This window comes from Cryptomeria japonica, chromosome 5 (genome assembly GCF_030272615.1).
Source record: "Cryptomeria japonica chromosome 5, Sugi_1.0, whole genome shotgun sequence".
Classification (NCBI taxonomy): Eukaryota; Viridiplantae; Streptophyta; class Pinopsida; order Cupressales; family Cupressaceae; genus Cryptomeria; species Cryptomeria japonica.
Window position 1 is genome coordinate 555,664,873 of NC_081409.1, and position 14,201 is coordinate 555,679,073.

The window sequence follows — 14,201 nt, forward strand, 5'->3', positions numbered from 1 at the left end:
TCAAGCATTCTAGAGGCAACTTTAATCTTTTTCATATCAAAAAATAAGGCCGAGTCCATACCTACCAAGGAGCGAGCAAAATCATCAGAATCCCTAACAATATTTTGACACCAAATACCAACAGAAGACCTAATATTGCAGGTTCGAGGAGGGGAAATATTATACTCATAGCTTACTCATAGTTTGATTAATTTTTTATATTATATTATTTTATATTATATGATTTTACTTGTAGTCTATATACCCATCCATTGAAAACAACCAGATCACCCAATATTAGGGACTATAAGAAAATCCATTTCCATTTCTATAATATAGTTTTTGTCTGTATTGCTGTAAATTCCAAAGCCACGGCCGGCTGATTTTGGCTGATAAAAACAAGTTTTCTTGTTTCTAGGGCCGATACGACATTCCAAATTGCCGTCCGAGATGCGCAACAGAATGTTAATCTTTGCAATGCCTGGTAAAATTTTGCGGCAGAGCTAGGGGAAACAGAATGTCAAGGTATGATTTTTAGGGTTTAAAATCTTTTAAGTATGATTTTGCTGTAATTTGTGCTGTTTGTTAGTGTAAATTGTAGCGCTTAAGCGCTAATGAGAAGAGATGCAAATTTACAGTGCAGAGAAATGGTGGACGAAGGAGACTGTGGTGCTGGTGACGGGGGCAAACAAAGGAATAGGGTTCGAGGTTGCTCGGCAGCTTTGCGAAAAAGGACTCACTGTAATTCTGACTGCTCGTAATGAGGAACGTGGAAGAGCTGCTTTACAATCTTTGAAGGCTCAGGGATTTCAACACAATTTGGAATTCTTCCCATTCGATGTGACTTCAGAGGAGAGTGCGTGTCGTTTGGTAGAGTGGATTAAGCACACCCATGGAAAACTGGATATCCTGGTACAAACTCTTTTCTCCCACATGGCTACTGTAAATCATATAACTAATGAGATGGGTTTGCCCTTGTCAAATGGGGCTCTAGGGGTGGTAGCCCTAGTCATATTCAGGTACCCCTCACAGGGTCTATGGTTTGTGCCCTAGGCAGTGTCACCAGCTGCAATTAAAGGCCTTCAAGTTCACGACCACCTTCATGCCACATGTTATTTTTTCATAATTTTATCACTTCTAACCAAGCAAAAATAAATTTCTTTAATCGCTTAATGATGTTGAAAATCAAATGACTAAGGGATTGTGTAAAAGTGTCACAAATAAGAGTTTATGTAGGCTTTTAGTTTTCTAGAATAATCGACAAATAAGGGTTTATGTAGGCTTTTTTACAATAATTGAGTTTCAGTTTCAAAGTTTTCGAGTCTAAGTGAGTCTTGATAGAGACTCATTGTGTAACTTGTATGTTCTGATTAGATAAAATTGGGTTAGGCCCGAACCATTACATAACCGCCATGCAAGCGTACAAAGCAGGGGACTCACAAGCACTAAAACCAGTGAGAGACCAACCAAGAAAGATAAAGCCTTTTTTGATAAGAGGCCATGGCCAAATCGGCAGACCCTAGGGAGCTTTTGATTGGAGCAATGAACTGGTGGGAACAAAGGTCCCAACACACAAAAATTACCTAGTCCAAACAGAGGGTTTTAGGCATGAACTGTGAACCATCCAAACAACCCTTGTACTAGAAACGAAACAACCAAGGAACCAAAATATTAATCAGTGGATTTTGAAAGGCTTCCCACAACCTTATTGAAAAGAGAAACACATAACCATCCCTGCAAAACAATAACAAGAGGATAGTCATGTACAAACAAGCCCAAAGGGTTTTGAAAGGCATCCCTCAACCTTTTACTAGAAGAAATCTTTGCAAACAAAGCCACTTTGACCACCTCTATAGGTATGTTGTCAGCAATATGACCAAGAAGCACATGCCCAATAGGAGAAACCATGGGGGAAGAGGCATACTCCAGAAAACAATTTCAATTCTGAAGTTTAAGTTACTTGACTGCGAGAAAAATTGTGAGTACATGTGAGTTTGGCAAGTTCACACTAATTTTTTAAATTATTAGTTCATACTTGGAATAAATCTAGACTCAAACAAGTATTTCATATCCACATAGGTTATTTGTTTGCTTCTTTTGCTACTCTTTATTCTATCTCACATTACAAGGCAACATTTTGTTTCTCGCTACTCTAAGTAATGGGCCTAGATCCAAGCTCAAATATGTATCCTAATGGAGTTTTTTATCATTCGCATCTCTAACCCAATTTAAATCAATAAATCCTAACAAGGAAATAGTTCTATCAAAGGAATACTATATCCCATAAATGAAGAGTTTATTTGATATTTGTACTTGCCTTTCAATGATTTTCTCTTCCAAGCCTTATATGAATCTAGAAACCAATCCAACCAGATTACCAAACAAGTTTCTTTTACATCATTCCATCTACCTTCTTAGCAAAATTTGTAGAAATGAGATTACCACCTCCTTAAAAGTGGGTAATAGTAGGTTTCCAAATTCTCTTGTGCATCCCATGTATATTACATCTAAAAAATAAATATCTTGTCATCAAACATCGGAACATGCATTCTAAAAGTGACTTATATGGAATGCCTATTTTATATTTTCCTTTAAGGCATTAATCAAAACAAGGCTAGAGCAAAAAGAGTATCACTAGTTATCTTTTTATATAAGGAGTGGGTCTTATTTGCAATTGCTAAAGCTGCATTTCTAAAAATGCTTGTTAATTTTTCACTATAATTCTTTTAAAGTTTTTGGAGACCATACAATGATTTTTTTTCATTTTGAATAGAAGGTTCAAATGTTGGCTACAAAACTTGGAAGTTGTTGTAAACATATTTAATTGTAAAGTTTTTTATTTTACCAAGTATTCTTTACATCTATATGTTGGACCTTCCATCTAATAAGACTAGCCGATAAAGAAAGGGTGATTCTAATAGTATATATTTTTGACTCACTAAGATTTTACTTGGTGAATGTAAATATACTTTGGGATATTATTATTCATTAATTTAGTTTGTATCCAACTTTACATTACTTGCTCTCAATGTTCCTTTGTTTTATCACACTGGTCACCAATTTGTATCACTTTTACACTGTTGTATCATATTCCTTTTTGAACCCTTCTTGTAAATTTATTGTACCCTTTTTGGAGAATTAGATTCATTTTATTCATCATGTGTGTGTAATTTTTTTTTACTTGACTTTTAGAAGAGGTCTCAAACTTTTCACTAACATTTATGAATCATCATTTATAGAAATGGAATCATTTATGCGAGTTAGAGTTTCTGAAGGATGGGACCCAATAACCTCTAGGGGGAGCATTGTTCATGGAGAAATTTGACTTTCATTTCATATATGTTAATTTTTTGAATTAGAAAATAATTTTAATAAAAAGATAAAAGAAACAATTATAATAAAATTTAAATCTAATTAAAAATGAGTAATAATTAATAAATAAAATATTTTATAAAAATTATAAAACAATTATACTATAAATATTAAAATTAAAGATTAATTTCAAACAATTATGATATATTTTTAATAAAATCATGCAATAGAACAAAATAAAATTTATTTAAAACTAAAAAATAAAAAATGATAAAACAAAAACAGTAAATTGTATAGATACAATACTTACCTATACCATTTAGAAGCAATTCTTATAAATATCAGCCCAGTTAGAAGAGAAAAGAAATATTTTCTATGCATTTAAGTTTAGTAATTCGACCTTCTTATAAACTAAACAATTTGATGGGTTTGAATCACAGATTAACAATGCTGCTCTAAATGGTACTAAGATTGATATGGACTACTTGAAGGCTCATCAAATATCTCTTTATGAGGCAATGGTATGTTATTTTAATTCTAAAAGCTCTGCTAAATCAGAATTAGACTTTTGAGTGCATGTCTTCTGTATAGAAGCCAGTTGTAGGAAAAGAATGCCAAGATAACTGTTGACAATTTAGCTCCATTATAATATCCTACTTTTGCTATTGCTCTACCAGATTAATGATTCTATAACAGAGGCTTTCACTGTGGACTATGAGACAGCCAAAGAATGCATTGAAACAAACTACTTTGGTGTTAAGAGGAGCATACAAACTTTGCTTCCTTTGCTTCCACCACAATCAAGAATTGTTAATGTCTCCTCCACCTATGGTGCTCTTGAGGTAATGTAAACCATCATATTTCTGATTGAACTACAACAATGAAATATCCTTCTTGAATCACTTTTATTATCTTATTGCTAATGACACAGAAACTGAAGGATGCTGCTTTGAGGGAGAAACTTTCTAGAATTGAAGCTTTAACAGAAGAATTTATTGATGATTTGGTATATAGATTTCTTGAAGATGTTAAGAATGGAAGTCATCCCAACAGTAACAGTATATGGCCTGAAAAACATGCAACTTACAGGGTTTCTAAAATAGCATTGAATGCATATTCTAGGCTTTTGGCACAGAAGCTTGCTCCCACAGATGAGAAGAAGATTATATATGTGAACTGTGTGCACCCAGGGTTTATTAAGACAGATCTTATATTTAATGAAGCAGGGGCATCTCCTGTGGTGGGGGCTTCAAATATCTTGAGGGTAGCCTTGCTTACTCCTCCTCAGCTTCCAACTGGACAAATCTTCATGGAAGGAGAGCTTGGGGATTTCATTACAGAGTGGCTTCCTGATCTCCCAAAATATATCATAAAATCAGAACTTCATTTTTATTTTTGTTGCAACACCACAATAAAATATATAAATTAAGTATATTATACTGATATATATCTTTGTTTTCTTTTTCACATTTTGATATATATTTGGATGCCAAAATGCCTTTCTTTCTTTCTAAACCAAAGGTAACTTTCATTTTCATCCCTTGCACCAAATAGAAATATCCAATTTAAATAAATTCTTTCATTATCTTTACACAAGCATTTTAGATTTATATCACAATTTGAAGGTTAATTTTTCTTTTCCCATTAAAATTTCAATTTTTAGGATTTTAATTAATATTTATTAAAACTTAATTTAATTGTTCAATAAATTAGAAATCATTAGTTTGACTGCTATTAAAGTGTACTATTTTAATGATAAAAAATGTATATTTTTTTTTGGATGTTTTCTTTTTATTTTGACTTACTTTAATCAAGATATTTTAATGCAATGTCTAAAGTATAAGTGGTGAGTTCTATACTAAAAGTAGGAAAATAACTTGAACTTGATTTAGTTTTATTTGAATAAATCTCTAGGGACTATCCTTAATTCTTAATTTATCCATCTACTGTCCATCAAATTTGTTAGTACAAAATTGAATTAGTTTAGTTTTGCAAGTTTTGAAATGGTTCAAAAACTTACAAATTTCAAATTTAAATCAAGGCCTAAGTTAAATCCTTCCAACTAGTCATTATGAGCCAACTTGAGTGCAATATTTGTTAATTTGCATGTTAGGTTGTTGTATAAAAGGGAAAACCTACTTTACTCTAATGCACCCAAGATAATCCACAAACTTACATTCTAATTCACATTATCACTAAAGAAGCATCAAAAAGCATTAACATTAACATTACATAGTTTATGTAGCAACCTAGGTAACACTACATATTTACTTGCTATCTTCAACTATTGTACCAATCCATTGAATTCATAGTAGAAGTATAACCAAAGGACAAAATCCTAGCCTAGCAAGATTTTCAATGATGTCTACCAATGCCCCCCTTTTTTCAAGTAGATAATTCTAAGCACCAAGGCAAGAAGATTTTTCTAACATCAATTTAGTTTGGAGTAGGGTTCAAATCTAAGGGCGTGGAGATTAGTTTCAAATGTGTGAAAATTAACTAGGGCATAATACAAAGAATCAAATGGTATGAGCATTTATTTCATTATTCTAAAGTGCTAATTGATTAGTGAATCAATTGTGGCATCTTTCATAGGGAATCTTCATCATGTTTAGAGATAAGTATCATTGTTTCATTTATTAAGCATCAAATATTATTTCAATAACATTATTAGTCCCAAATCATTAAATATAATGTTAATTGATTTTCTTTCTTGATTCTTTATTTACCCTAGAACAATTCTATATATTTTCTTATTTCATTAAATAGTGAACCTCTCTAGTACTGCACCCATTTTAAGTTATAGCCTTAAGGTTATATTTTTATTTTTTGATTTATTTTTCTAGACCTATTTTAAAAAAAAAAATTATATTAGTTCCATGTTCCCTTGTTTCATCCCTTTTTATCCTTTATAAGCTTGTGTATTTGTTATTTTTGCCAAAATGTTAATCATCCCCTATATTTCCCTAAAGAATAAGTCATCAACTCAATCCTATAAAAGATTAAAAAAATAGTTACCCATGTCATTAACCATGAGATATTTTTTGTCAATTCATAAGTAAAATATGTAGAACATATATACACATACACACACGCACACGCACTCACACGCACATGCACGCGCATGCACACACAAACACATGCATATATGTGCACATACATACATATACATATACATGCATGTATATGTATATGTATATGTATATGTGTATGTATATGTGTGTGTGTATACATACATGTATGTATATATACATATATGTATGTATATATATATGTATGTATGCATGTATATATATGTGTGTGTACACACACACACACACACACACACACACACACACACACACACACACACACAGAGAGAGAGAGAGAGAGAGAGAGAGAGAGAGAGAGAGAGAGAGAGAGAGAGAGAGAGAGAGAGAGAGAGAGAGTATTACATCAGTTCAATGTAGACGACAACCTTTAGGATGCACCAAACATTCATTATAATGTATTTATAATGTATAAGAAACATTGATGTTTTGGTGAACATCCTAAGAACTAGATAACCATTTCCGTAGACGATAGATCATATAACGAAGCCAACAGAAATAAAAACCTGAGAACTAGGTGACTATGGAGCCAAAAAGACATAGAAGATTAAAAAATTCATCTACTAGTGAACACTAAGACTAGCCTTATAAAAAAAAAGGTTAAGTGATTAGTTGTTGTCATGACAACTACCGTCAAAAGCAACAACAAGATCATTCTTATCATTATTATTAGCATCATTATCAAGAACATAAAAACAGATTAATAACGTTAGGATAAAAAGATCATCTACTAGTTAACACTAAGACTAGCCTACAAAAAGCCAAGATTGGAAGTGATTAGTTGTTCCCATGGCATCATTTGGAGCAGCAAGATCATTCTTATCATTATTATTATCATCGTTCTTAGGAGCATAAAAATAGATTAATAACGTTAGGATAAAAAGATATCCAAAGATAGAGAGATCCATACATTAGGGAAGTGAAGGTGGAGACATCCCACTCCAAATTTAGAGATGTTTGCCATATCAACTAGTATGCAACAAAACACAAATTGTCCCCAAAAAGACCCTCGTACATATATTCCAAAAATTGTTGGCCTCCAAAGTAAATTAACTAATATTAAACTTCCATTGAGTAAAGGTCATTTATGAACTCATCGTCAACCTCAAAGTACTATTAGTTATATGTGGTTGCCAAATTTGCTTCTCTGTAACAATGCACGACTTCATATCTATTCAGCTTACTGAGTAATTTGAAAAAGGTGTAGGATAAATATTTGAGCTTCTAGTTAAATGAACATTTCCTAGAAATAAGATCTATTATTAGTAGAGAATCTCCTTCAATTTGTAAGTCAGTAATCTTTTTGTTTATTGTCAATTTGAGTTCTAGGATCGGACCATTGGCTTCAACTATGTTGTTGGTTGAAGTAGTAGCTTTTGAGATCTCTTTTTGGTCTCTTCCATGTTGACTCAAAAAGACATTTTTTCGTTATCTCTAGTGTCATTCTTCCATTATATTCGGTCCCATTACCTTTTGGGGATGAGGTCAATTCAATACAACTATTCTTGATATACATTCATTATCACCAACACAATATTGATCCTAGAGTTAGTGGATCCCATATGTGATTTTTCCTATATGTTTTGTGACCATTATCCTTTAATTTGTCCTTTCTTGGGGGCATCTCATTGTGGTAATATGCTTGTCTTTTGGATGCATGCTATCGGAAAGATATTTCTCTCAATAAGGCATATACAATCACTTTAAAATGGGGGAATACACTCTGCTCAATGTTACACTTTATGCACACACCATGTTGTGTTTTCAATATTCAAGTTACTTTACAAAATGAGGCTTTTTATTTGTAATTTATAATTCTCTTTTTCATTACTCATAGTAACCAAATCTTACTAGGCCAGTATAGTCATTCTCTCTCTTTCCCTTTTATGTGTTGTCCCTTTTAACTCAATGTGTCTTGTCTCTTTGGCATCTTGGTGATGGTTTTTCAATGCTAATTTTTACTTTACCATGAGTATGGGTGTAGTATCATACTTTCACTAATGTGGGGGCTAAATGTAGCATCATAAATTGTATCTGCATACTATTTCATCCCCACCTTGATATTCTATCTTTTAATGCCCAATGCCTGCATGATTCCATTTGCACGCTTCAAAAACCTACATTTTCACCTTCTCTCCTATATTTTCCCCAAAGTTGATTCCTGATTCTTAGGACTAGGGAAATAGGGTGCCTTGGTCCTAGCCCAGGACCATGGCACCACAAACACCCCAATCCTCTCAATCAGGACCCAAATTTGGTCCTCACAACAATCACATCAAGTGAATGAAAAATTTAGATCCCATGTTGGCCTACTTTAAAAATTTAAAGTTTTCGGATAGTTGGGTATAAAAGGAGGCCTACCCCTCTCATTTGAAGACCTAACCTAACTTCTTATGATCTCAATGACACTTTAGTGAATTCTATTAAAGTGAGAAAGCAATCGACCATTCATCAAGCACTAGAGAAGAAGTTAAGTCTGTTTATGGTGAAAATGGATAACAATGATAACAATATTGAAAGGCTAAATGAATTCAACCACAAAACCCTAGCCTAACAATGAACAAAGATCCACCATAACATATGAAGATTACCTAAGACAATGCAAATAACTCAAAATCACAAAGATTATACCATCACATGTCCAATAGGGTTTTGATCTCCATTCTTCCTATCTCCATTGATCTTGTTTGATATGCTTGCTCTCAGATTTTTGTATGCACAAGAGCTCAACAAAGAATGGAATGTGGTTGCAAGTGGAATTGTAGTGTAGCCAAGTACTCCAAAATCAGTCATTAGGATGTGTCATTAGGATATGTCATTAGGATATGTCATTAGGGTTTGACAATGAAGAAAGCATCTCCTTAAATAGAAGACACAATAAGAAATGGAGGGTTAAGATTGAGAGGTGTAAAAAGAGAGGTTGGCTAGGATTAGAGGGTAGGTAAAAGAAATAGTAAAATAATGAAAGAGGTAGGTAGTGTAGGAAATAAGAGATGAATGACATGTGTCATGTGTAGAAAAAGATAATGAATTAATTAAATAAATAAAGATTTATTTAATTAATAGAAGAAGTAGGACAATTAAATAAATAAAATATTTATTTAATTTAGGAAAGGGATAATTTAAATAAATAAATGTATTTATTTAAATGAGAAATAAGGCTAGAAGAGGATAAATGAATTAATTAAATAAATAAGGATTTATTTAATTAATAGAAGAATTAGGCTTAGATAATTAAATAAATAAAATATTTATTTAATTAGACATGACAATTTTGGGTGTCTACATTTTGCCCCTCTTTGAGACAATGCGGCTTGTCGCGTTGTTTCAAAGAAGATAAGATGAACTGATACAAAGTTGCCCCAGTATGGGAATTATATGCCCCCTCGAGAGATTGGATGAAAATGTCTGAAAAGATTGCAGACAATCTCTCGATAAGAAAGACAGGATAGAATGGACTGATCAGATAAAGTGACAAAGTCACGGGATACGGAAGACTGACTCGGGAAATGAGAGCTAGGGCAGTCTATAAGATAGACCACGGGGGAAAATACATCCTCATTGTCATCTACACCGTCACAAGAGCTTAGTGCAAAGCGAAAATAAAGCAGCAACAGTCAGCAATGATGGCTTTTGTTCACAGATTCGACCGTGTTCGCCGATTCTAGAGGCCAACGGAGGTAGGAGAGCCAGTGAGTACCACAAAACCTCCTCATACTTTGATGCATTTATTGTTGTCATTAATGCATACTAGGTAATGTAATAAATGCGCATTTATGTCAAGAAAATGTGTTTGTGTCCAAAAATGCGAATTTGTGTCTTCCAGGTCAAATCGGCAGTTCTGTGATGAACATACGTTGTTGATTGGATAAGCTGCTGAGAGGATACACTCAAGAAGTTCCTCTAGGGAAGACTAAGATAGATCAAGGCACTTTGTGATGAACAGTGAGTACCAAGATAGAGTACTTTGTGATGAACAGGGAGTACTAAAATATGAGCAGCACTTTGTGATGAACAGGGAGTGCAAATGTGAGTAACACTTTGTGATGAACAGTGAGTGTCACACACGTAGTACTTTGTGATGAACAGGGAGTACCACTAGGATAATCAGCAACACTTTGTGATGAATAGTGAGTGTCACTATGACTGACATGATTTGATTTGCTTGACTGCAGGAGTACTTGCCGATGATGGAGTCACGGGAGAGATTCCCATCGACTCAGAGGTTGCGACCTGAGTTGACAGCCGAGGACTGAGCTGCGATTAAGGTTATGGGATTGAGATACATTCTGTATGTGCCTGAGTTTCGGGTGAACATGGGATTGTTGACTGCACTGGCTGAGAGATGGCACTCAGAGACTTGTAGTTTGCATTTGCCGATGGGTGAGATGACAGTCACCTTGGAGGATGTATATAGGATTCTACGGATACCGATCGATGGGGAGTTAGTACCCTATGATCGAGACAGAGATAGGGATGCACTGAGACGAGTGTTCTAGGATCCAGGACTAGGGATGAGGGTGGGACATGTGGCATGGGATACCATGACATGGACAGGATTAGCACCACCAACAGTGTTGACAGGAGTTATCAGTGAGTTCCTCTGTATCAATTTTGTACCATTTTGTATAATGATGTAGACACCCGCGGGTGATTGTAGCCATATGATTTTGACATCATTGTATCATGACACTTTATATATATATGAGATGATTCATCTTTGCAGCAGCTATATGCATGTGTACCTATGTGATGAGATGTTCTTATGATGTATGTTTTATGTGATGCTTATGATATGGATGCAAATATGTATATGATGCAATGCAATATTTTTTTTTGTTCTTTTATGTTTTATATGTGTATGCATGATGTAAATGTGAATGTATGTAATGCAGATGAATATGATAATGCAGATGTAAATTGTGCTAATAGGTGTTGTGTGCAGGATGTGATGCAGTTGTGATATCTATATGTATGTGTGAAATGCTTATATGTGGAAATGCAGGTGCTGCTACATGAAATGCAAATGTTTTTTTGGTGTGTCATTATACTCAGTCATGTGATAGCGGGCTACGCGGATTTGAGAAGGATAATGGAAGTCAATCAAGAAAGGGGGATGAAAGATAGAAGATATGAACGTGAAAGAGCTTCTTGTGCGTTATCATCATTGAGCTTTATTATGGCAGAATAGGTTATGACAATCGAGGCATTTGTTCGGCCCAGAAAGTCATTGTACCTGTTTGCATGGAGATAAGACAGTCACAAACAAGGAATGCCCCAGTTCATACTAGACTCATAGTGTCCTCATATCCTTGGACAAGTCATAGCATTACTAAAAGACAATCGACAGACAGCAAATGCAAATAGGTGACGATACCCCATCCTCGCCTTTCTAGTCAAAGACATCCTGGAGATAGAATCTCTAGTCAAAGACATCCTGGAAAAGCTAAAAGACATGTCACCAAAAAGATAAAATCAAAAGAAAACCAAGACTCGACACCAACATCCACTGTAGTCCTCAAGTTTAGTGTCTCTTGTCACTTGTATAAGTCGAATTTTGATTGTGGTCACAATGTTTACTTTCACAAAAAGGATAGATTAACACTGAACCATATGTTGTCTGAGTCTGTTGAAAGATTTGATTTTGTTGAAGCTCATTGTTGCTGTTGTGTCTTATCTGAAACTGACTGAATCCATGAAACTGATACTTTATTGCGGAGAAGGCGGAACTTTATTGTGGACTAGCGATGCAAATGCTGCTTTATTGCGGATTGTGCGCGGACAGACTGAAGAAAGCTGGAAGAAACTGTACTCCTTGAACATGTGACGTTCTTAGTTCCACACCCATCACTAGACGCAGGATTTGCCTTAGTCACAGATAGGATCTGATTTATTATGGATGGAAAGGGAGTGAAAAAGGGAGGGTTATGGATGGCTAACCAATCTTAGGTAGATCAATAACAAGCCATGATGGGAATGGGTAAGTTTATTATGGATGAATTGGTCGTGAGTGTGTGCAAAGTGAAAGGATGAAAGAGAATCCTGAAAGAGAGAGGAGCAAAGTCTCTACGCATGGCGCTGGTGACCCAGTTTTCACCATGGTACTTGCCCAGGGCGCCACCGAAGTGGTTTTCACCGTTGGACGAAATTATTTCTCTTTACTTTTTTTCGATTTTCAATTTTTTTGTTGTCACAAGGCGCCTATTTGCCAGGTTTTCACCAAGTAACGATTTTTTTGTTTTATAATTTTTTTGTATTTTTTTGAAATTTTTTTTTTTTTTTTTTTGTATTTTTGAATTAGGATACTCTGAAGAGCTATGTATAACACCTGTGAAGGTGCATGTTGTTGATAGGATCCTCCAAAGGTTCACCTTTTGTAGTTGAGAGCTGATATGCCCCAAATCCATATACCACTGTGATGATGTAAGGACCAAGCCAATTTGGTTCGAACTTGCCCTTCTTATCTCTGTCTTGCTGATTCTTGGGGTTCTCTCTGAGGACTAAGTCACCTACCTCAAATGTGCGAGGCTTGACTTTGTGATTGTAGCTGCATTGTTCCTTGACTGAATGATGTGTAGCTTGAGTGTCTGTCTTCCTTGATAAAGGAACTGAGATAGGATTACTAGTGTGTGGACTACACAGGCCCGTATGCGCGTCACCTGAAGAAGTTTGGGCATCTCTGATAACAAAGTCCTTTGAGGAAGCTCCATTAAAGGTCCATGATGTATCGCCAGAAGGGAAAGGATGTGTGGAACAAGTGGATGAGTTATGAAGGCTTATGACTGTGAAAAGAAGTGAAAGTAGGATAGCATGATGGAGACTTAAGATCAACAAATATGCTTTTTGACTTAAAATTGTAGAACTTTTGCCCCCAGTTATTTTGGTATTAGGGGAGATCAACTCTTTCTCTTTTTGCTTCATAGGATTTTTATCCTTGACTTTGATTTTTGCTGAGTCCAGTAGCTTTTGATTTTGATTTGGACTAAAGCTCTTTTCTTTATTTTTGACTTTTAAATTTTTCTTTTCAAGGCTTGATTTGTGATCCCCAATGAGTAAGGGATTTTGTAATTCTTGTTGATCCAAGTCTGGAAGTGGAGTGGAAATGGAAGTAGTGGATGATATGGTAAGGCTATGTGAGTTATCAAGAGGGCTGGCAATACGCTCAATAGATTCTTTGCTGGAACCACTCTTAGGACTATTGATATCAAGAGTTGCTTGCACCACTAGAGGAGATTTGCATTCAGACTTAGTAGCCACAACACTAGGTGGTTCACACCCAATTCCTTGGCATTGCAAATTGTTTGTAGATTGTTCTTGTTGATTGAATGTCTTAGGAGATAGTGGGAGTTGATCAACATGAAAGATATATTCACCACATCCCATGTCTTTAATCTTGAACTTGTCTTCTTTTAGCTCTGCCTGTTTTGATGTAGAAGCTTTTAAGGATTCTGGATCCACATATGTTGAAGATGGAATAGCTTCTCGATTGATTGGGATTGTTATTTCTGATTGAGGTTGCAGATTGTTACAATATATGAATGGATTTGGATCCGCTTTGACAGTCACTTCAGCTCCATTGTGTGGGAACTTGATACATCGATGATATGTAGATGGTACTGCCCTCATTTCATGAATCCAAGGACGTCCTAGTAATATGTTGTATGTGAGATCCAGGTCTAGGACTTGACAAACCACATCCTTTGTAACTGGCCCTATTCTTAATGGTAAGGTGACCGTGCCCTTGGACGAACGCTCTTCATCATCATAGGCCTTAATGGTGATTTGGTTTGTAGAATTCACAGCCTTGTCAGAATATCCCAA

General features: G+C 35.0%; 1 protein-coding gene across 1 annotated transcript; it reads left to right on the forward strand.

Moving 5' to 3' along the window:
• Positions 1-294: 294 nt before the first annotated feature.
• LOC131063821 ((+)-neomenthol dehydrogenase) lies at positions 295-4,783 on the forward strand. The gene is made up of 5 exons (XM_057997778.2): positions 295-504; positions 618-891; positions 3,732-3,812; positions 3,969-4,133; positions 4,223-4,783. Exons 1-5 carry the CDS (start codon positions 497-499, stop codon positions 4,718-4,720), a joined length of 1,026 nt encoding a protein of 341 aa, XP_057853761.2. The 5' UTR covers positions 295-496; the 3' UTR covers positions 4,721-4,783.
• Positions 4,784-14,201: the final 9,418 nt, after the last annotated feature.